This window comes from Tyto alba, unplaced genomic scaffold (assembly GCF_018691265.1).
Source record: "Tyto alba isolate M040663 unplaced genomic scaffold, T.alba_DEE_v4.0 Super-Scaffold_30, whole genome shotgun sequence".
In the NCBI taxonomy this organism is placed as follows: Eukaryota; Metazoa; Chordata; class Aves; order Strigiformes; family Tytonidae; genus Tyto; species Tyto alba.
In genome coordinates, this window is record NW_024881305.1 from 3,580,033 (window position 1) to 3,602,892 (window position 22,860).

A 22,860-nucleotide genomic window follows, 5' to 3' on the forward strand; every position below is an offset into this window, starting at 1 on the left:
TGGCTGGAAAGGTCACTCCATCTCCCCCAGCCCCATGTGTTTTACTCCCAATCTGTTCTCTCCCCCAGCCTCTAGCTGCTCCAGGGCGGGTGTGGTGCAGGTGAGGCCGGGCAGAGTCGGATCGTGGCCAGGGGATGTTTCACCCGGTCCCTGGAAGGTGGTGAGGAACGTTTGGGGATTTCACACCCTGAGGTTTTGACACTTCTATTGCATTTTGCTGAGATTAGCTGATGGGTTGAGAATTCGCTGGTGGGGGATGGTCCACAGCTGGCTTTGCAGAGCGTCCACATCAGCTTTTTTTCCTTCAGAAACCAAGATTTTTATTTTTTTTTTTTTTTTTAAAAAAAAGCACTTTCTTGAACTAAAGTACCAGTATAAAGCAGAGTGAACTCAGGTCTTGGGAATCAGGGTCTTTGTTTCATCTTTGTCTTTAATGTTGGCCTCTGCCCCCGACCATCAGTTCGATCCCTCTGGTCTTCGTGAGTCTATTTTCTCCCCTCCAGTTATCGAGAATTACCACATCCATCAATCGTTATCTCAACAGCGAGATTTTCTTCCCAACCTCCTGCTGTTTTGCTGCAAGGCCCTCCCAGCGCCTTCCCCCATCGCAGCCTGGGGGGGCCCCCCCGGTTGTGGGCACTGATGTGCTAATGTCCTCGAGTTCTCGTTGAGGACTGGTCTGGGTCCCCTGGGACTGGGGGATGAGAGTGGGCACCACCCCCTCCTTGTCCTGGGGGATGTCTGGATCCCTTAAATAATACGTGTCCTGTCTCGGCATGCACGGGGCTGGCACGGCATGTCCAGAGCACGCCTGCCCTTGGCACGCACTGGAGAGGACACGGGGAGGGGGTCCGGAGGGGGCTGGGGGGGGGGGCACGCACTGTCCTTGACTCACTGGAGGAGACAATTCGGCCCTGGCAGGAAACTCCCCGGGACTTTTCCATTCCCCCAGCAGGCCCGAAGTGCTGGGGTGTCGTTTTTCCCTGCCCGAGGCTGGTGGCAGGGCCGGGGGCTGGGTGGCTGCGGGCTCCGCTCCCCGATCCGCTCCCCTGCTGCGCCACTCCAGGCAAACCCCGGTCTCGCCTTTGCCGTAAATAGCTTTTCTCCGACAAAAAGACTGGTGATTCGGTCTGTCCCGCAGCATCCCAGCCCCTCTCCCTGCAGCGGTTGCAGCCCCTTGGCCCATCCTCCCCCCGATCGCACGGGGAGGTGATAAACACCGGGGGGGGGGGGGCCGAGCTGGGGGGACTTTTGCAGGCAGTAAAGTGGAAAACAGACCGGAAAAAAGCAACAGTTGTTTTCCTGGAGAGACGATTGCATAAGGGAGCCGGAGCTCTGCTTTCTGGAAAGCCTTGCACAAGGCTGGCCCCTTCTCCCTCCATCCGTAACCCTCTCTCACATGCAGATTTGTTTTTCTTTAACACCCAAGGGTGTTTTCTCCCCCCTTTAAAGCTCAGCTGTCAGCTGGACATACCAGGAGCTTGTCAGCACCCGCGGCGGCGGTCAGGTGATGGCCCAAATGTCTGCGGGCTCCCCCCACTCCTTCATTTCTCGTACTCGAGCCACACCAAGAAGCAGCGAGAACCCCAGCGCGGGCAGCACCCCGAACCCCCGCTCCCCGCCGAGCCCGGAGCGGCCACACTCGCCCAGAAAGGTGAGGTCCAGGGTGGCTTCTGCATCAGCACCAGCCGCCTTCCAGGACGGGATGAATACGGGCAGGATGAACAAGCGCTTGATTTTGGAGAGCGGGTGGGATATTAGTAGGAAGGCTTCGAGCACAGCCACGGGTTGTGGGAAGGGATGGGAGTGAGGGGAGCAGCCGGCAACTGGGGGGCTGGTGCAAACCTCTGGAGCAACCCAGGGTCTGTGAAGAATGAGCCCGGTGGCTTTCGGTTCTCTGTCACATTCGCGGCATCGCCGGGAAGCGCGGGGAGGCTCAAAAAAAAAAAGGGCAGATGGTATTTGGTGGTGTGAAAGGCAGAAACCAGGCAAGGGGCTGTGGGGACCCGTGCCCTTTCCCACAGGACGTGGTGGCACCGTGTCCCCCCATCCCATGGCACTGCTGGCAGCCTCACGCTCGCTACCGTGGTCCACAGGCACGTCCCCGTGTCCCGCCGGGAAGCCCAGCCCTTGCCAGCCCCACAGCATCTCCTGATGCCCACATGCCAGCCCCGGGGGTGGGCAGGGGGCTGTCAGCAGCCGGCCAGCCCCACATAACGCGGCTCCCATCCCTCCCCGTTGACCCTGCTGCTTCCCGCAAAGCAGCCAAATAAATCCTTCAGATCAGCAAACTGAATTTTTGCATCTTCTTCGTGAGGGATGTGGGGACCAGCCATCAACTTTGCGAACATCATTTTCTTTCAGGAAAGGAAACATAAGATAAAAGGGCCGAGGGTTTCTGCACGTAAGGATTTATGGCAGGATGGTTAGAGTGAGGTTTCTTGCTGAGAGCTGAGCTTTTTGCTCGCGGCATGGTGCTGCCCTGCAACTATTTCTGACTTTGGTTGTAGTCGAGGGAAGAGCAGGAAAGGCAGATTTGAAGGTTCATTGAGGTTTGCAGCCGCTTGCCTGCCTGTGTGAACAGCACGAGTCTGCTTCGAGCCCTGCTGGGATGGGCGCTGAGCTGGAACCGGTAGGATTTTCCTGATGGCCAAGGTGTCGTGGGGTTTGGAGGCACGAGGCCAAAGACTGGAGGGAAATGGGGCAACCGGGCTTCGCCCGCACCTCACCCTTGGGCTGGGCTGGCGCTTGGTGCAGGAGCTGGCTTTGATTCCAGTTCGGCTCCAGTACCAAAAATTACGGACATACAGATCTCTTCAAATTAACAGCTACGTTATTTTCTTGCGTTTCAACAAGTGAAAACAAAGTTAGCAGCCCCCTGCAGTGCTTGAAACCCAGTTTTGTGCTGACAGAGCACTTGTTTGTGAAGTGATTCTGATTTTTAGTATTATTCCAAAGTATTTCTGCTAAGAGGACCCCAGCTATTTATGAGGCATGGGCTTGCTCTCAGGGCTGGGCTGTCTGTATTTTGCCCCCAGCATGTCAGAGCCACGATGGGGATGGGACGGTGAGGCGCTAATTAAAGATTAGTGAATTCAATCTGCTTGATTTCTTTTGGCTGTGTTGGGAATAAATAACCTGTTGAATTCAGATTTTGTTGACATTTGGTCCTAACTAAGAGCAGGGTGGAGGGTAAGGGCACCCTGGTCTGGCCGTGCCCATCAGCCTGGCAGGTCCTCGTTTCGCATCTGCCATCGTTAGAAATGCAAGCCCATCTCAGGGCAGTGATGCTGCTGCGATGCACTGGAAGGGAAGCTGCTGTGTTCTGACAGTCACTGGGGAGATGCAGATCTTTCAAAGTACCTTGGTATTTTTTTTCTGGAGAGGGGAGGTCTCTTTATTTTTCTTCCCCAATATTTTCTGACTCATCTTCCTCTGCAGTGCCTCGGTTGCTTTTTTTTTTTTTTTTTTTTTTTCTTTTAGGTAGGGGAAAAATATTCAAGGTTTCTGGTTTTGTTTTTGAGGATACAGATTTATCTGTAATTCCATGTATTTTTAGTGACGTAAATATCTTTTGGCATTCGCGATAACTTGAGCCAGCAGAAGTGATTTATTTCAAGAGTGTCTTGTTTCAGAAGAGCTCAGAGCAGCTCAGTAAGTGTTTGCAGTAACATTTATCTGCTCCAAATGGACAAGCTGCTTCAGAACAAAAACTGAATTAAAAGAACCTCTTTCTCTTACTACAAATATGAGGTTTTGCTTAAGAGAAAACAATAAGAGCCTTATCAAACTGTGGGGTTTTTTCCCCCCCAACTCTCTTTGCAATGCCAAGGTTGCCAGAATTGTGTGCTATGTCAGCTGAGTTTCAGCCTTGGACTGTTTCTGAAGTAATAAATACTGGATTGAAGTCAGGTTGTGCTCTCTGCTCCGAAGAGGTGTTATGACAAATCCGCTCCGCTTGCTTTTTGCTTTTCTCCTTTTTTTTTTTTTTTTTTTTTTTAAAGAAGGGAGGAGGGAAAAAAAAACAAAAAAACAAAAAAACAAAACCAAAACCCACACAACAAACCTGCAGCTTTCAAGGAAGAAATCCTCTTTAAAAGTTGCCACAACTTAACAAAATGCTAAATGCCTTTATTAACTTGTAGAAAGGCTCTGAAGAGCTGCTTTCTTCCCCAGCTGAAAAGCACTCATCTAAGTGGCCTGGCTTTGTTCCCTCCGGTACAGGCTGGTAATTGTAGAGTAGAAATTCCTCTCCAAAGTGTGCGGTGATGGAAGAATAGAAAAATGGGGGGAGGGGGGAAACACCTTGGGGGAAGGTAAAGGAGCTGCTCCATGTGTTTTGGAGGTAGGAGTGTTTCTTTTCTCCCTTTGCCTTCAACCCACTTCATCCCACTCCTCCAGGCGGAAAACAAAACAGGCACCTGCGCTGAGTGCTTGTTTGCTTGGTGGTTTAATTGCAGCAGGAGGAGCGTGAAGTGGAAATTTAAGCAGCGCAGCTTTGGCTCTGTTGCAGGATGAGGAATACGCTGCATTTCAGCAGATAAAGCTCCCAGGTTGGGCTGTAAGCGCTGGCACCAGCGGAGAGGCTGAGCCTGCCCAGCTTGCAGAGACCTGGGAGCCGACTGGCAGCCGGCAGCCCGTGATGGGAAATTCCAGGTTTATTCCTGGCGTGGTACAGGGAGGTATCACCATCCCCATCCCGCTGCTATTTGGTGTCTCCTGGTTAAGGAGGGGGTGATGGTGCTGCTCTGGTCCCAGCAAGGCTTGGGGTTGGCAGAGTTGGTGTCGCTCACCCAACACCACATCCTGGAGGCTTTGCTAGAGAGAAATGGACCTTCCAAAGATGTTACGGTCTACTGCACTGAGTTTTGCTAGCAAAAATAAGATGCAAAACTACCCAAGCTATGCTGAAGCTGGAGGAACAAAGAGAAAGTCACCTGTGTTAACAGGGGCAGGCAAACCAGGGCTCTGCACACCCATTTTTGAGGGCTGCAGGAACATGGACCAGTCCTCAAAAGGATGATGATTTTTTTTTTTTCACCCATCCCTCTTAGTTTGAGGTCTGTAGTGTCTTCCTCTGATTTTACTGCCTCAGTGGTATGAAGCCAGACTATTTTTCCAGTGTAGCTACTAGTTCAGCTGCCTTTTTATCTTCCTCAGTGGCCATGGGATTCCCCTGCCCGATGTGCACCAGAGCAAGAGCTATCCATGGGCTTCTTGCAAAGAATAAAGTGAAGGAGTGGGTGTTGCTGGATGCTTGCAAGAGAAACCAGGGTGCTGCTGCTGAGGCAGTATGGCACAGATGTGGCCCATGTATGTGCTTTGCAGTTTTAAAGCCAGGACATGTTCTTGTCAAAATCAAGAAGGAATTTCTCTCAGGAACTAGAATCAGGAATGGATTTGTTGCTGGATGCTTCTTTGGGTTGTAGCAGAGGGCAGGGCTGGAGAGCTCGGGGAGCCGGCGCTTGGGTGCGAACCATCTCGGTGCTGGTTTGACACATCCTCATGCCACGTCTTAGCACAGTGGAGGAAACACTCCTGCTAATGCTCCGGTGTTAAATGACAGGGAATATCCCAAACTGAGGTTTCTTTAGAAGGTGCGGAAAATGTTGCTAACCCCATCGGCAGTGTTAAGAGGCAAGGGACTGCCCGGGGACGTGAGCTTGCAGAGGCTTTATTAATAAACCTCCTTTGCAAGAAATGTCATAGCTTGGGAAAGACTAAGTCCATCATTAACACTGTCTTGTAAGGCAAACTGGGGCTGTTTCACAGCAAGGGGTGTCATTAATACAGCATATTAATAACATGGCACTACCAGTCCAAGGAATGCCCTGATCCAGCTGCTTTGACGAGGCCACTGCATTAACTTGATAGCTCTTCTCGATCATTCCCCTCTGTTTTTTTTTTTTTTTTTTTTTCCCTCCAACAGGTCTAAATTGGGTCTTTTCTGGATTCTGCATTTCAGGCTGGGGCTTCCTGCCAGCCCCTGGGCACCTAAAGCTCTCCTCCCGCCCAGCTTTGCCCTCGACGCCCGGCCCCGGCTGCCGGCGAGCGGTGCGAGGCCAGGCTGTGCTCCCACCCGCCGGGGTGCCGGCGCAGACGGTGGCTTTGCAGTGGCTCGTCCCCCTTTCTCACACTCCCCCCGTACCCTCTGTTTTGCAGACACTGCCGGTGGAAACCCACAGCGGGTGTTGACTGGCCCAAGCGCGGCATGTCCTCAACTCCGCTTCCAACCCCCTTTCGCTGCTGCTAAAGAGGAGCGAGCCCCCCTCCGCCTTCCGCCCAGCACCATGGTGGGGCAGAGCCCTCTGGACCCCAGCGAGAGCAGGGCCGTGGTCCTCCTGGAGCCCTTCGTCCACCAGGTAGGCGGCCACATGAGCATGATGAAGTACGACGAGCACACGGTCTGCAAGCCCTTGGTCTCGCAGGAGCTGAGCTTCTACGAGTCGCTGCCCTTGGCCATGAGGCAGTTCACGCCCCAGTACAAAGGTAAGGGGGTGGGGGGGTGGGGGGGGTGGGGATGCTGGGGGAAGGGGCCAAGGGCCGGCTGTGTTGTCCCCAGGGTTAGTCCTGAGGTTGGGGTGAGGGACGAGTGACAGCGTGGGAGGTACCGGCTGGCTCGGTCAGACTGGGTCTGAGCAGTGGGAGCCCCATCGCTTGTGCAGGTTTTGCTAAGCAAGGATGCTGCCCGGGTGAGAGGGTGCACAGGAGCAGGTCTGTGAGACTGGGAGGGTTTGCTGGGTCTCTGTGACTGGTGGTGGTGGGGGAATCTCTGATGTCTAATAAGGGTTGAGCTGGTTGATGGCACCAGGAGATCCTTCCCTCTGCCCATCCCCTTGCTGCCATGGTTGGACTTGGTAACACAGGGGATTCCCATTATGTCAAACGGGGCTGAAATTGGTTTGTTCTTGATGGGGACAGGCATGAGAAGGTGGAGGCTGAGCGCGTGAACATGATCCCCTCCTGGGGAGCTGAGAGCCTGAGCAACACAGGAGCGGGACAAAGAGGGTAAACGCAGAAAAAACACAGACTAAGGGGCAGGACTAGGATGGGGTTTCCCAACAGTGTTTTCTTTGAGGATTTTGCAGGTCATGGCTCCACACAAGTTTGTCTGATGGCATGTGAATGGTGGCAGGAAAGCAGGGACTAGGAGGGACTTGACCAAAACAGGATTCCCAAGGTCTGACACATTACGTGCTCTGTTCAGTAGGGCTTGGAATTAGCGTCTCCTGATAAGAAAGGTTTTTCTGTACCAAGAGCAGAGCTAAGGGTGCCTTTACCCCACGTGCATGCCCCCATTGCTCCAGGCCTTGGTTTTAGAAGAGGTCAAGGTTTGTTTCAAAAGCAGAGAAGTCAGTGAGGGCAAGGAAAGGGTCAGGGTTGGCACTACCACAAGCTGGGGGAGAGATCCTTGGGGCCATCATGAAATACCGAGCCTGAAAAATCAGCCCAGGGATGTAGTAAGCATCGCTTTTCCTGGGTGCTCCACCGGAGCCAAGCCCTGCTCCCCCCAGGACTCCTGTGAGCACTGGTCCCTGGAAAACCAGAGGTACAGACCACTTCTTAAAAATCAAACCCAGGCAGCTATCCAGCCATAAGCGAGACCTTCCCAGGATAGGGGAGAGCCTCCCGCCTGCCCCTCCGCTTGGTGCCCCCCACCACTGCCCGGTCTCGCCCTTCAGACACCTCCTTTGTCCCTAACTCTCCTTGCCCTGAATCGCTTTCCCAGATGAATTTCTCAGCTTAGCTACTGAAAAGCAGCCCTTGGTGTCTGTGGGGGTCCTAGTAATTTTTTAAGACATCTTCCTTCCCTCCCTTTCTTATTCCCTTGCTATTTCTGCTTTTACTGCCAGACTTGTGCCGCTCATAAAGCTCCTGACCCTGGATTTTTGCGAGAGGCGAGAAGCTCAGCTGTCACGTAAAAACTTAAAATATCTTTTGGTCCTTCAGCGTTACAGAAAAGACCTCAAAGTGTCAGCTGAGGTTTCAATGCGCTTCCAATCCAATCTCTCCCTTTCCCAGAAAGTCAGGAGCCTTTGCAGATTTATGGGACAATATTAAAAAGATGCTTAAGAGAGAAAACAAGTCTTCCTCTAAGCAATTTTCTTTAGCCAGGGCCACAGTTCACTGCTGGAAAGCTGGGCCCTGCTCTGTCTCTCTAATAAAGATGTTAAGCAGTCCCAGCTTATCAGTTCAGGGGTGGCCTGGTTATTAATAACTTTTGGTCTCCTTTTTCTCTTCTGTTGCAAATCCCAGTGAGTTTTGCAATGAGGGGTAATTAAATAGCAATTCTTCTCCAATTTGGCATTGGGCACACACATTTTTTTTATTCTGATTATAACTGTCCCAGCCCTGAATGCCAGGCAAATTAAAGAGGTGGAACATTTTCCCACGAGGTTGATGGGGAGAATGAGCATCAGGGGGAATAATCCTGAGGTCTTCATCACCCGTTCACACGTGTCCATGTTCCTCATCTCTATTCTTAGGCTGCGGGGGTGGGGACGGCTTGGAGACCATTATGTAATGATGACATTATGTGCAATGTTGATCAAATGTCATCATTCAAATCTAACACCAAGTCGGCTGCTTAAAAAATGTCTAGCGCTCACTTAACCATTTCAGGGAGGTTGGTGACCTTGGGACTGGCTTTCCCCCACCAGCCCCTTGTAAGCCTCTGTCTGCCCCGAGCTGAGCTTGCAGTGGGATGCTGGGCTTGTTTTCAAGCTCAGTTCTGCTCAGATTCCTATTGCACGTGGCAGTAAATAAATGCACTTGTAAATGTAAAAATAAATCCATGAGGGTAGAGCTCCATAGCAAAATGCTCTTGAGGATCACTGGGATGCCACTAGCATGGTGACAGCACCCGTAAATACCCGCTGGCAGCCACTCCGGTGCTGGGCAGGAGGGGGATTGAAGTTTTGGTGACACTAAAAGGCTAGCAAAAATGAGTAGCTTAATAAACCTTTGCTCCCAGATAGATATTTCCTTGTTGCAATAGAAGAGGAGGTTGGTAGCCATGTGCTACAGGGTTGTTTTGCGCACACTGGTCACTGGACATATGCAAAACCTGTATGGAAACACATCAGGAAACAAAAGTATTTTTCAGACTGAGACATAGATTTTTGAAGACAAGAGTTTCCAGCTGGAAGAAGTGAGAGGATCACATTCCCTTGCCATTTAACTGCTCGTTCTTGCCTTTGAAAATCTTTCCATTAATTTTCATATTAGTATAAGATACTTAAGAACTCTTAGTTTCATGATATATGTAATGTTTTTAGGGCCAGATTGTCAGCACTATGTAAATCAGCACAGCTCCATTGACTTGCAGATATGTAATTGGGACAGTTTTTAAGGTTACAGGCTGCTATAGCGCCATAACTGAGGCGTAGCGCTAGATTTGGAATCGAGGACTCTGTTCGCCTCACAGTGACTTTTTAAAAATAAAAAGACTTTGATTTAGGCAAAAGATACACTGGCTTTTTTTCCTGCCTACCTCCCCTGAAAATTCAAAGCAGGCATGCGAGCTGATAGGAATTTTGCTTGCTCTCAGTTATCTATAATATAGATTTTTTACGAATGGGACTCAGTGAAAGATCAGGTGTGTAATGTTGGTGCCTGAGAAAGACAGAGCTCCCTGTGCTCACCATCACCATAAGCAAAGGACTGAGATAGCTAAAAATATTCCTTACCCCCTAATTAAGGTTTCCAGCCCGCCCAGCTCCCTTGGCAGAGCAGCCTGTGTATATTCCTCCTGCATTTCAGAGCAAAATTAGCCGATTTAATCGAGCCTGCCATGGTACGTTGTTTGGATTAATGCTGATTTTATAGCAAAAGGAAACAGAAATGGTTGTGGTGCCTGAGCCGAGGGGCAGGAGGGACGTGTGTCCAAATACAGCTGGAGCCGCAGGGTTATGGGGTGCAGGGCCTGGGGAGGGCTGGGCACCCCGAGTCTAACGGAGGCGGCCGGTGGCTGCAGACACACAGGGCTCCTGCAATTCAGGGGGTGAAAACCTCCCTCAGACAGCAGAACTCAGCAGGCAGGACTCTGCGCACACAGAGACGGCAAACCCTTGTGTCCGTGTTTACTTACTACAATCTCACTTTAAATGGAGAGATGGGAGTTTGCATATTTATTTGCTTTGGAAAATTTGCTTGGCAGAACAGAGCTCCCATGTTTATTAAGACACCCTGCAGTGCCCAACAGACCAAGCGAGGGTACCCTGGGGACAGTTGGATAAAATGCAGCTCCACGTGTTGCTAACGAGGGCTCTTTACAATGATGAGTTTTGCTGGTCCAACAGCCTTGACCGTCCTCTTTTGGATCTGCCTTCCTGCAGCTAGACTGGAAAGCAGCAGGGCGCGACTCACGCAGCTGGCATCCCCTCTGAGCCCCAAAAGGCGACACTCTAAAAATGCCAGCGGGCTGCAGGGGCAGGATTGCGGTTATCAGCCTTTCCCAGAAAGGTCAGAGCTGTCTGGTATGCGAGACATGGCCATTCCTGCTCTGTCATTTGAGAGGCGGAGGCAGCCATCCCCATGCCAGGGATGGGCTGAGACTGGGCTAAATCTGTGATGGGCTGAATGGCATTTGAGCCCTGTGATTCCTGTTAGAGTCAGGGAAAATTGCAATGCTAAAATACCCAAGGGTGTTTTAAGCACGTAGGGTGGAAAGTTATAATCGCCGGTCATGGTCACATCCCCCCCTCTCGTGTGTGAACACCTGACATGTGAAGGTCCAGTCCCCACCATCGGCTCTTTGGATGCTGGTCCTTGGCACCTGGGGAAGGACACAACCATGACAATGTACGGGCATCGCAGATGCAGGCAGCGCTGCCAGCCCATGCACATGCCTCTGCCCTTGCTCCTGGGGGCTCTCCAATTAAAGGAAGCAGTTGGCATACTGGTTGTCTTTGGAAAATTCCTGGTCCCCGACCCTCCCTCTGCTTCCTGCCAATGGAAACCGTTTCCAACCTTGCCCTGTCTTAAAAAGTGAGACCTAAATCCCTTGTCATAAATAAGCCAGGAGCTCCTGGTCCAACACAGGGGTCTTTGCTGGGTCACTTGCGACATAGAAGAGCCTGGAGGGATGGAGGACAAAGGAACATGATGTTCAGAGGAGGCAGGTTTCAAGCAGTGCCTCAAAAGGAGGGAAAATCAGCAAAGCCTGTGGCTGTTTTCCAGGGTCTCAGACTAATGGTGTTGATTGGACCTCAAATCAGAGTGGGATCAGTGTGAGAGGCCACTAAAATATGAGGAGGCAGCTGTCCTGCTAAGCACCAGCCCGCTCAGGAGGGCTGCACCACCTCGGGCTGGTGCAGACGGCGGGCAAGCCTGCATGGTAACCCATGAGTTCATCTCATTCACGTTTGTTTTTCCCTCCCTTTTGGTCCAGGCGTTGTTTCCGTGCACCTCAAAAAGGACAGCCTCGGCAACCTGACCCTGATCGCCAGCCCCAGCCTGCAGACGGAGAGCTGCGGCCGGTTGGATAAAGCCATCAGCGACTCCTCGGTGACGATATGGCACAAATGCAAGTGGGCTGCCAGCACCGGCAGCGGCAGCGAGCACACGCTCGTCAAGTGGAGTCACACGCAGCTCACCAAGACCTTCAAAGACAGGTGAGGGCCTGGCACGCGGGTGGGACGCTCCCTGAAAACCTCCTCTTGGTCCTCGCCTGCTGCTTTGGGTCGGGTCTAACCGGGATGGTTTTGGTGGCACAACTCCTGGTTTAAAGCAAAGTGAGCAAAAGCTCAAGGTGACGAAAAGCAAACGCCAGCCTGGTGGCTTCGTGGTTCATCTCTTTCCCAGTTTTTGGATGGAGCGGGGCAGATCTGTCTATCGCTGAGATGCTGTTGCTCAACTATGTGCCTCAAACTCTGCTTTAAACCTGTTTCCTTGGAACGCAGCAGGCTCCAGAAGGAGGAGAGGCCCCCGGAGAGCTGCCACCAAGCACAGAGCATGTAACACCCTTCTGCTGGTAACAGCCACGCAGCAACTCCGCGCTCGAGGGTGGTTCAACCCTGTCCTTGTCCCAGGGGAGAGCTGTCTCCGAAGGGCAGTGAGGTGCTTGCAAGCACACCACGACCTTAGGGCTTGCAGAGACTTTCTGCAAGACATCTTTCATCTCAGCTGGTTCAGCTATGACTGAAGGGTGCAATACTGCTACCGTGAAACTGCTGCCTTCGGTGTGATGGGAGTTATGTTTTTTGGATGAGCGAGACCAAGGAATGACCCTCCAAGGAGAACAAACCTCCTCATCGCTCCTTCCCTCCCCTCCGCGAAGCCAGCCCCTCTAAATTGGGAATCATTCCTATTGTTGGACAATTTGCCTGTGTTGTGCCCATTAGGTAGATAAATAGAGACTGCTGGTCATTGGTGCTACGAATGGCACTTTTCAAGGGAGCCAAGCACGCTTCGAAATGATAATGAAAGAAAATATTGGCACCCAGCAATAGCTGGCTTTCTGAAAATTACTTTTACGGAGTAACAAAGGATCTCCGCAGGTTGGACATGATGAACATGTTTCCTTTGAGAGTCCCTGAAAATTTACTTTATCAAGTTTGAGGTTCTACAAAAGAGGAGGGGAAGGAATATTCTCTTCTGGAGTTTATAAACCAAACATGTTCTTTTGTGTGTTTTGTCTAGCTGCCCGGGGAAGATGCTATTGAGGACAGACCTTCAGTACCGCACAGATTCACTTTTGGAAGATGCAAATGGAAACCAGCCAGAAAGAAACAGCTACAACCCCTGGGGACTGCACTGTCACAGGCAGCACCTGAACCGCATGTCCTCCAAGCATAATGAGAACAAACTTCATCGTATCCTTTTTCCTCTCTCCCCTCCAGCGTAGTCTTGGGTGTGAATAACAGCTTGTAATCAATGTATGTTTTATTGCAGGGGTATGCATCCCTCCTCTGCCCAGTCTCTGGGAAAACACAGAATATAGTTGCTCTGTTATCTTCTCCCACTGTTTATAAAAAAAAAAAAAAAATAAGAAAAAGAAAAAAACCCACTTCCCATGAAGGGTATTCAGTGTAAGTCAAGGATCCCTGTGGCATGCATTTAAAAACACAACTATATAGGAATTAGCAGCTGCCTCACCTTTTATTTTCCTATTACACTTCATTACCCACCAGTCATGTGAGTAATACAGTTTAACAATTTCCCCCACACCCACTGGAGTGAGTACAGCACTGAGGCAAGGTGTCGGATTGACAGCCCAGGGCTATCGTGTCACTGGAGAATGGAGCTGTTGGTGCTTTAATTGGTAGGACTGTACTACAGTAAATTAACTGAAATTGGCAGCAAGGGGCCTATAGCAATGACATGTTGGTAAAATTGGCTCAGAAAGTCTCATTAGAGTCGTGAGCTATTATGGAGAGAGTCAGCAGTTGCTCTGATTTAAGACCTCTTTCAATTAGAATTTAGAAGTATTGGGTTTCCCTTAACTCACGTTCAGAGTTTCTATTGCTTGAAAATGTGGTATCAAAATACAACTATCCCTGCATCCTGGACTTAAAGATGGGAACTCGGCAGCATGGCGATGATGCCTCAGAGGAGAAGAAAGCCCGGCACATCAAGAAGTGTGAACAAAGCACCTCTGCGTCTCTGGGAGTTCGCGTCTGTGGGATGCAGGTAAGACAAAGCCTGGGTCCTTTCAGTGCTTTCCCGACACACAGCTTGAAACCAAGCTGGAAGTCTAAAGGGACTCTTTGTTGGTGTAAATTGAAGCAGTTTTACTCTCATCTCCCACCAAATACCGGCTGTAAGAACTGGTCACTCAGCTGTGTGTCCTATCCTCAAACAGGCGAGGATGCGTAGGGAAGAGTATAGAATATGCACATTTAGGGTAACCCTTTCCCCGTATCCCTCTGGCTTCTGGAGATCTGGCTGCTTTCACAAGCAGTGGCTGCATAAGCACCAGTCCGCACCACTGCCACCAGCATGAGCAGCTGGAACCAGTTTACCCCAGCTGAGAATCTGCCTGTGTATGAACAGATTCCCCTCTCATGCTCACTTCTTGGCTGCTGCGCAGAAAAGAAAAACAAAAGAGTATCCCATTGCCCTGCTTGTGCCTTTGCAGAGCTGTCTCATCCTGTCACGGCAAGAGCAAGGGGTTTATTTTGTGCTAAATATTATGGTTGCTCTTGCTCAAAATCACCGCCCTTCCTCCTACAAACCAAAACCATGCATTTGTTTCACTCACACTTCTCAAGCAGGTTTCAAAATGTTGTTCTGCTGTGCCTGAAGGATAATTATGAGAATGATGATTATAAAGCACATATATAGCAGCATAAACACTCAGTGTCAAACCTTGTGTCCCTTTCTGGTCTCTGACATCCTTCTGTTGAGGAGATTATCCTTTAAATTACAACTGGCATGTGAGCTAATTCTAAATTCACTCCCTCATTTCTTAGCGTTACCAGAGCCTCACATACAAATTTCTGTCTACATCTTGTCTCTCTGTGTTTAAGAAAGCAAGGTTATGGCTACCTGTGCATTACATATTGCAAGAAGCTGCAAAGCTGGGGTATTCCTGTACTACTGCAAACTCCTACCATATAGCCAGAGGGAAAATGCTGTAAATCACTAGTGGCACGGCTATGACTTACAGCTATTTGGGTTTCACAAAGGGGTGATTTATAGCAGTACAACAAGAATCTGCGCCAGTGGTTTAAATTGAATAGTTTAAATCTCCAGAAAAGACAGGAGGTGGGATTCAGTGAGAAGCCTGCAGGACACTGCCAGCACTGCTAGATAATGCCAGACTGCAGAGGATCTGTGTCCCACTCTTCAGCTTGGGTCTGAACTTTTTAGATTAGGGCAAAACCTAGAGCTTTGGGAAAGCTGAACAACTGAATCCGGACTGTTGCTCTCTTTCCTCAAGGTTTACCAAGTGGACACTGGCCATTTCCTCTGCAAAGATAAGTATTACGGCAGGAAACTCTCACCAGAGGGATTCAGGCAGACCTTGCACCAGTTCCTGTGCAACGGTAACCACCTCCGAGCGGATCTCCTGGAGCCCATCATCCTGCGGCTAAAAGCTCTGCTTTCTGTCATTAGGAAGCAAAGCTCTTACAGGTTCTACTCCAGCTCACTTCTCATCATTTATGATGGACAGGAGCACAAGGAGAACACGGCACCCTTGGATAATCACCTTCACTTCCAAAAACCAAACCGCACCGCGTCACACAGCACTAATCACTCCAGAGTTGACGTCCGGATGATAGACTTTGCCCACACCACTTTTAAAGGCTCCAAATGCAATCACACCACTTACGACGGGCCAGACCACGGCTATATTTTTGGCCTGGAGAATCTCATCAAAATCCTTCAGAATATCTCAGAAGGAAAATGACAAATTCTGTGATATAGCCTGGATTTACTAGTGACCGATAGCCCTGAGAAGTACCGCATTGGGTCAGTTGTGTGGGACCCTCACAGCTGCTGGACGTCACGTGCACGGTTTGGAATGAGAGCATGGACAGCTTGCTACGAAAGTGCAAAAAACGCTACGTGCCATTACTGAACTCAAGCGTAAAAAGCAAAGAGCTGAAAGAATCTGCTCTGTCTGCGATCAATCAGAAGATTTATTTTCCTTTCTTGTTTTACTGCTGTCCTTGATTTATTTGTGAGCCGAAAGAAAGCATTACTTGAAAGAGTCTTAATGATAAAATAGGACCTGCTCACCTCTACACTCACGAAGCCAAGCGGGCTAAGGAGATATTGTGCATCTGAGTGAGACTATTAAAATGAGCTGGCAGGACTGAACATATTGCAGCATTACTTTCAACTCATGCTCAACGCTACGGGCTGAATGCAAAGACACAAGCGGGAGAGAAAAAAACCGCACACCCTGACATTCACACTCCACCTGTCCAGCACTGCAGGACAGTTGGGTGTTCTTCGTACAGTGCAGGTGTGGAAATGAGACGCTGAGGGGGTTCTGTGCTGCTTAAGGTGTAAAAGCAGGGGGGCCTCAGACCAAGAACTGGACTTCACAAAGGTTTAATATCCCTGAGGGATTATAACAGGGCATGTTTCAGAAACTTTATAAGCAAGGGGCTCCCTAGGGGCTGGGAGTATGGGAATGCGATGATTCTGTCAGATATCTGTCACAAAAAAACATTCACATCAAGGTATTTTTGCTTAAAAAAAGAAAAAAAAAAAGGTCACCTAGACATTAAAGGTCACCTAGAAATTATTTGATACCAATATTGTGTGTGTGTTTGAAGGAGACAATAACAAAAGACTCAAAATGTTTACAGCTTTTGTGGACAGATTTTATTATTACAAAACAAACGTAATTCCTTCCTGCACGGTGTGGGAAACCTGAAAAAGTCCTTACACAAGGAACAGAGGTACAGAACCCCGTTACTGGGGAGTGGGGATATAAATAAAATTGTCTAAGTAACTGTTACCTGTTGTCCATCTCTTTTTCACTTCCACAGCATCCTCACATTATTTTATCTTTTGTTTAGGGCTGTATGTTTTGACGTAAGCTGTTATTTCCACAGGTTTAAACACCAGATCTCAAGGGAGACCCCTTCACTTGTATTTTACTGCATACAGCTGGTGAATGGCTACAATTTATAGCTGGAAAATTTAAGTCATCTGGCCCAGTTGCATTATTTCACTTGGCCTAAAGTCCATCTGGGAAGACCTCATTATTTACTGGATGTTGTCCACAGTGCTGCCTATTTCTTGCCCATACTCAGATGCCTATAAAAAAAGCCACAAACCTTCCACTTCAGTAGTGAAAGGATTGAGTCATCAACGGGCTTGGCTGACACGCGGGCACTGTGGTCCTGCTGATGGGGTTTATACAGACCCACCTCAGCATCTGCGTCGCTGCCGAGCCTCTTGTGGGATGAGCTCGTGGGGCTGCCAGGTCTGAAGGTGGGGAAGGATGAAGAAGGGTCTAAGCACGACACCAGCAGCCAGACCCCCTCCCCAGCAGAGCCAAACACCCCCCTTGGCTGAGCGCCTCGCCTGCCATTGCTCCCGGAAAGAAAAGAGCAATCTGTTGCTTGAATAATGATAGAATGCACCCCTCTCCCTCCTTTTTCACCCCTTATATACGAGCACATAATTAATTGTGGGAAATAGCTCAGAAACAGAGTCAGTCGGGAGACAAATTTTAGTGAAGCAAAGCCCTTTATTACGGTACAGGGCGCATAGGGAAGGTGGGGGTTCCACTAAGCGCATTCAGCCGCGGTTTCCGATATTTATAGTCCTTATCAATTACCCATTCATCAATTTTCTCAGAAATCTCTTACATATTTTATTATTTCGGGGGACTCGTTAACATCGGATCCTTCCCCTCCAAGTCTGCGCAGTCTGGTTCGAGGGGGTCTTTTTGGGGGTCTCAGGAGGAAGGCTCAGTATCTTCCTCAGTCTTTAATTTTCAACACCAGGGGTTGGAGCGTGCTCCTGGCTGTGCTTGGTTATCTGACTGCTTCGGCTATTGTTCCAGGAATACTATAGCACTATTGTCTAACAGAGGTGTATGCTGTACATGGCCCTAAGCCCACCCGCCCAAGCCTCATCTCAGTTCCCCTTCTGATGGGGCACTGGGAGACTAACATACTTTCCATCCACCTATATGGCTGAAGCAAAATGCATTATATTACATTCTTTACATTACCGAGTGTTTAACCATTTTCCTGCCAAGAGGAGGAGCGCTGAGCCAGTGTACAACCTTATGTACTCCACGTGGAGAAGGGGAAAACCAGGCAAGACTTTCTAGGTTTTAAAATGGACAGAAACCAAGCACTGAGGTGGCTGTTCCGTGTCGCGCTGCTGGCTGCCTGGCCCGGGTATCTGCAGCGAGGTCCCTGTGCCAGCCCCGCAAGGCAGAGCGCTTGGCAGCACGGCCAGAGACCTTACAAACGCAGGGGCAAAGCCAGGCTGCTCCTCAGCCGCTTTTTAACAACACAGAGCAGGCTGTGAGTCCGCCCGGTGCTGCCCAGGCCTCGACCCCCCCCCACCCCTTTTAGCGACGTGGGGCCCGAGTGCCTGGCGATTCTCCCAGCCCTCAGCGAAAGCACTCCCGGGGACCGCGGGGAGGAGGAGGAGGAGGAGGAGGAGGAGGAGAAAGGGTGGGGGGGACGACAGCCCCCCGGCAGCTCCCCAGCCCCCCTTTTCGGGGGGCAGCGCTGAGGGGGAGCCCCGCTTCCCGCCGGGGCAGGCGCGGCGCATGCGCGGCCCGGCCTGACCCCCCTCGCCTGCCGTAGGTCACGTGATTCCCCCCCCCCCCCGCGATGGCGGCCACCAGGTACCGGCGGTTCCTGAAGCTCTGCGAGGAGTGGCCGGTGGAGGAGACGAAGCGGCAGCGCGACCTGGGCGTTTTTCTTCGGCAGCGGGTGGCGCAGGCTTTTCGTGAGGGGGAGAACACGCAGGTGAGGGTGGCGGGGGTGGTGGGAGGGGGGGGTGTGAGGCGGGGCCTGGGCCGCGCAGGCGCCTCTTCCCGGCCGGCCCACGGCGGTGGGTGGGAGGGGGGCTGCGGCACGGTTTAACATCTCTCTGAGGCGGCTGTGTCGCTTTTGGGGCACAAACCTAAGGAGGTGGGTGCTGGCACGGGGTTTTTCCCGTAGCGCCTCTCGCCTTGGAGCTCGCTGGGTTGTGCCTGAGGGTCTCCGCTGTGAAACGAGCCCCTCTCGGGTCTCCGCTGTGAAACGAGCCCCCCTCGGGTTTCCGCGGAGCCTCCTCGGGGCCCGGGACAGGCCGGTGTGTGAAGGCTCTGCTCGCCTTTGAAACACAGGCCCCAGCCAGCCCCATCGCTTGTTCCTCGCCTGGGACAAGCTGTGGTTTATACCCAGTTCTTGCACCCTTCACCCCGTGTGTTTTGGAGAACCCCAGCCCCGTGGGTATGGCAGTGGGATGCAGAGCACTGTGAATTTGTCAGTGCTGTCCTAGAATCGAGTTAATCAGTGTGTTTTGCTTACCGTAATGACAGGATGATGGCGAGATGCAGTGCGGAGTGCGTGGTGAAATGCAGCATTGCCTGGCACTGTCAGGATGCAGCAGTTATAAAATTGTATTCGGGCTACACTTGTAATTGTGTTGGAGTTTAGGCTTGGGTGCTGAAATAAATTAGAGAAGCTAATGCTTGACTTGGGCTGCAGACCTTTGCAGTCTCGGAGGTGGTGCTGTGGAATGTAAATGGGCCCTTTCTTAGCATAAAAACATTGTTCCAAATATGCATTTTCTACTTCAGGGGGCCATTATAGGCACCTAATTCTGTATTGGTCACCAGAATAGTCTCCAGCAGACGTTTCGGAAAGCGCTTATTGCTTTTTGATATGCTCAGGACAGCTAAACATGCTGCACCAGTTGGCTACAAGAACCCAAAGCTGCCACTCATCTTGAAAATCTAAATTGATGCCTGCAGCGCTGATGTCAATTTGTATGTATAAAGGCTTAATACAGCGAAGGGAAATGTGCTGGCAGACAGCAGGAGGAATGTCTGAGAAGAGAACTAGAACCATAAAGGATACTGTATCAGTTTAATGTCTGTTTTATTCACATGAAATAAGATTTGCTGGTTTTTTTTTGGCGGGGGGTGGGGGGAAAGTACTGTTTCTGCTACCCATTTAATAGCTATTTCTACTATCATTACTAAAACATTAGCAGGGTCATTTGAAATATGACTGCAAGATAAGTTAAGCTGAAGATCGCCTGCAGAGTGATGGTGCTCACTCTTGACAGTCTGTCTGTCCCTATATCCTCTCTCCTGCAGCAGCCATTACCTACTGAATAAGGAGAGCCTTTCCTTAGTTTTCCTAGTTTGCGCAGAGGAGGCTTTACCCGCCTTGTGCTGAGCCTGTGTCAATGTCCCAAGGACAGATGAGCCATGTCATTTTATCCTGACGTGTTTCTGTTGATACTATTCTTATTCATGTATCCACTTTAATAATTTATGTTTGATGTCATCGAGCAGCAATGCAGAGTTCTGGTTGAGTCGGCCCCCATTGTAAAACAGAAAACCAAGATGACGTGCCATTCACGCTGCTAAATAGATGGCTCTTCAAGGCAGATGCACCTGTCCAAGGCACCTAGCAGTGGTTTACGTATTAGCAAGATCTTTCCAACTTACTAGACCAAAATAGAAATACATTTACCCTTCACAAGCTGTTCAGTGTCTCTCATGCTGCTTTTCCCTAATCATTATAAACTATTTTTAGCCTGCACCAGGATTTTCTAACTTCCATCCTAGTACATTGTCTTATTTGATGTTTTAGAATAAAACAGGCAGCAAAACTGGCTTTTGAGCAAGAGGTCTCAGATTTCACAGCCCTGGCCAATATACGTGAGAAGAAAACTGTCCTGCGGTATTCTCATTAACTGTGTATTCACAGTTGATCTGTCAAATCTTTTTGAGCAGAGCTTAAGCTCCATTCTGGAAATCACATGCCTCATTATTCTTGTAGGCCAAGCTAGTGAGAAGTGGAGGGGAAAGAAAGTTATCTGCATTCTGAGACAGTGTAGTAGGGGTCACCAGCATCCTACACTACACTGAAAAGTCACCTAAGCTGCTCCTTGACTGTCCTTCTCTCAACCCTTGAAACGAGGTGGGTGTTGCTATGGAGGGTTAAAATAAGCCTTGTGTGATACTTTTATCCCTTTCCAGATTGCTGACCCCGAGACCTGTGACCGAATGTATGAGAGCTTAGTCCGAATCCATACCAACTACTACAAAAACAAGGTGAGCTTAGGCATTAGCCATCATCCATCTTCTGGGGCTGAGTCATCACTTACTGCACTTGGCTGCCTGGTCCCAGCAGGGTTGCTGGGAATGTCTAACAGACAAATGAGCAGTCAGGGGGGATGCAGCACTACCTAGTGCCTTTAGTTGCTCCGGGAAAGCTGCAGACATCTTGGCCTCTGGGACGTGTATGAACAATGCAGATGATAGTGCTTGGTGTGGATGAACAGAATTCTTAGAGCTTGATTGAATATGAGCTTGGTCTCTACCACATTGTTACATTTTTATCTTTTCTAATGCACTACAAGTGATATCTTTTTCTCTCTTTCTTTCACCTACTTGCTTGCTTGTGAAGTATCCACGCCTGAAAGACACAAGCTTCACTGGAGTGACAGTAGAAGACTGCAAGATGATCCTAGCGACAGGTACTAGTACTGTGCTTGATTTAAGAATAAGTCAGTGCAGGAGATAAAGTATGTTCTAGTCTTTGTGATGTCCAGTGCATTGCTTCTACTAAACACCTGTGACCAAAGAACAGAATGGGACTGCCGTGCAAGTATATTAGGATGTTTAATGAGGAGTAAGTTCAGGAGTAATTGAGATCATCTTCAGTAACCAATCAGGGTGAAAAGTCGATTGTATTTTGCACTGGGTAGGAACAGTGAAGGGTTTGCAAGGGCTCTTTGAGATCAGATAGCAGGAGCTATGTCAAAGAAATGCACATTTGCTATGTCATTCCAAAATGTAGCTCAACTTCTGTTGCACCATGTTCAAATTCCTGTCAGTATTTCTTCTTTTGTAGAAGATTTTGTGAGAAAACAGGGTACCATGATGCAGAAATACTCTCAGCCAGATCATTTATTAAGTGCAGTATAGGAAGCCAGTGCGGTTTTGTTCTCCAGTTCCTAACTTTGATTGCAGTGTGTGGAAACTGAGTATTAGTTGTTAGTGATAAGGGACTCCCCACACAATTGACTGAAAGGGAAAACAAGCTTGCCTCAGGCCTTGAAATAGAAGTTCATTAAGATGAAAAGTCAAAAAAGGAGAATATATGTAAGGCAAAGCTTTTATAAGAGGGCTTTCATTCCTTTGCTTTTTCTGCTTTTCTTCCTCTTTCCCCATCTCTCTCCTTTTGCAGACGTTCTGAAACAGATGGAAGACATGAAAAAAGGGACATGGAAAAAACTGCGAGAAAAGTTTTATGCCAAGAAACCTGAAGAGGACTCAAAGTGATAGGCTAACTCCCAGATTCTCCACTGTATATATTCCTAAAGCACTGTATGTTGCCATGATGAATAAAACCACTTATTCCTCTTAGCAACAGCATTTTTCTTCAGAACTACACCTTACAGCCTTCATATTTGGTGCTCCCTCTGTTTTTTTCCTGAAAATCTAGGACATAGCTTAACACATCTGTCCTGAAACCATATTGGAGCAATGTAGTGTAGAGGAAAGCACCTTGTGGTGTTAGACCTGATCTTTTGTATTACAAGAAATGAAACAACCAGGAGATGCACAGAGCAAGTAGGTGCAACCATGTTAGATTGAAACTTGCTGTGAAGGTAACAATAGGGATGATGTGAAAACAGCTGTGCTTGTGTTTCTGTGTGTTAGCACTGGTAGCAGTGAAATTGAAGGAGGAGTAACTGTAATTATCACATTTATTTCCCTTATGAGAAGAAACAGGAGGGGACTGAGGTTGACTGTTTACCATGGTTAACAGTGGAGCAGGGTAAGAGTTTGAGATTTCAGTGGAGTGCTGCAGTGGTGTATTGCTGGTTGAGCTCTATGCAGATTTCCCTCAGTGTGAAAAGAAGCTTCTGTATGGGTTACTGCCTCTCTGAGGGATAAAGATAGGATTTAAAGGCATGTTGGTATATAGGGCCATAAACAAATTTCAAGTGTAATTAGTCCATTTCTGTGGCCTATTTTTATTCCTTTTTAAAGCTTTAATGCTTATATCAGTGTCTGTTCTTGGGAGGCAGAGGCACAGGAATGTAGCTGGGGTAGCTACAGCACTGCTTGGGTTGGAAGGATGAGTGTCTAGAACACAGCTATGCCAGGACTTCTCTTGGCTCCAGGCAGCACCAACAGCTGCTCCTTTTTATGTATTTGAACAGTGTTTTTCTGGCAAGTAGTGAAAGAATTTGAGACTT

At 49.4% G+C, this 22,860-nt stretch overlaps 2 protein-coding genes across 3 annotated transcripts; both read left to right on the top strand.

The window, feature by feature from the left end:
* The first annotated feature begins 1,271 nt into the window (after positions 1–1,271).
* IP6K3 (inositol hexakisphosphate kinase 3) lies at positions 1,272–16,417 on the top strand. 2 transcript variants are annotated; one of them, XM_042800023.1, is made up of 6 exons: positions 1,272–1,654; positions 6,163–6,489; positions 11,393–11,615; positions 12,643–12,815; positions 13,457–13,632; positions 14,885–16,417. In XM_042800023.1, exons 2-6 carry the CDS (start codon positions 6,291–6,293, stop codon positions 15,353–15,355), a joined length of 1,242 nt encoding a protein of 413 aa, XP_042655957.1. In that variant the 5' UTR covers positions 1,272–1,654; positions 6,163–6,290; the 3' UTR covers positions 15,356–16,417. The 2 variants fall into 2 exon arrangements, with proteins under 2 accessions (XP_042655957.1, XP_042655958.1); XM_042800024.1 differs by lacking the exon at positions 1,272–1,654 and having other exon boundaries at positions 6,297–6,362.
* A 1,682-nt stretch (positions 16,418–18,099) lies between these two features.
* Positions 18,100–22,021, top strand: LOC104366223 (ubiquinol-cytochrome-c reductase complex assembly factor 2). Its single transcript, XM_033009330.2, has 4 exons — positions 18,100–18,398; positions 20,630–20,704; positions 21,060–21,129; positions 21,843–22,021. The coding sequence occupies exons 1-4, from the start codon at positions 18,261–18,263 to the stop codon at positions 21,935–21,937; spliced, it is 378 nt and encodes a 125-aa protein (XP_032865221.1). The 5' UTR covers positions 18,100–18,260; the 3' UTR covers positions 21,938–22,021.
* Positions 22,022–22,860: the final 839 nt, after the last annotated feature.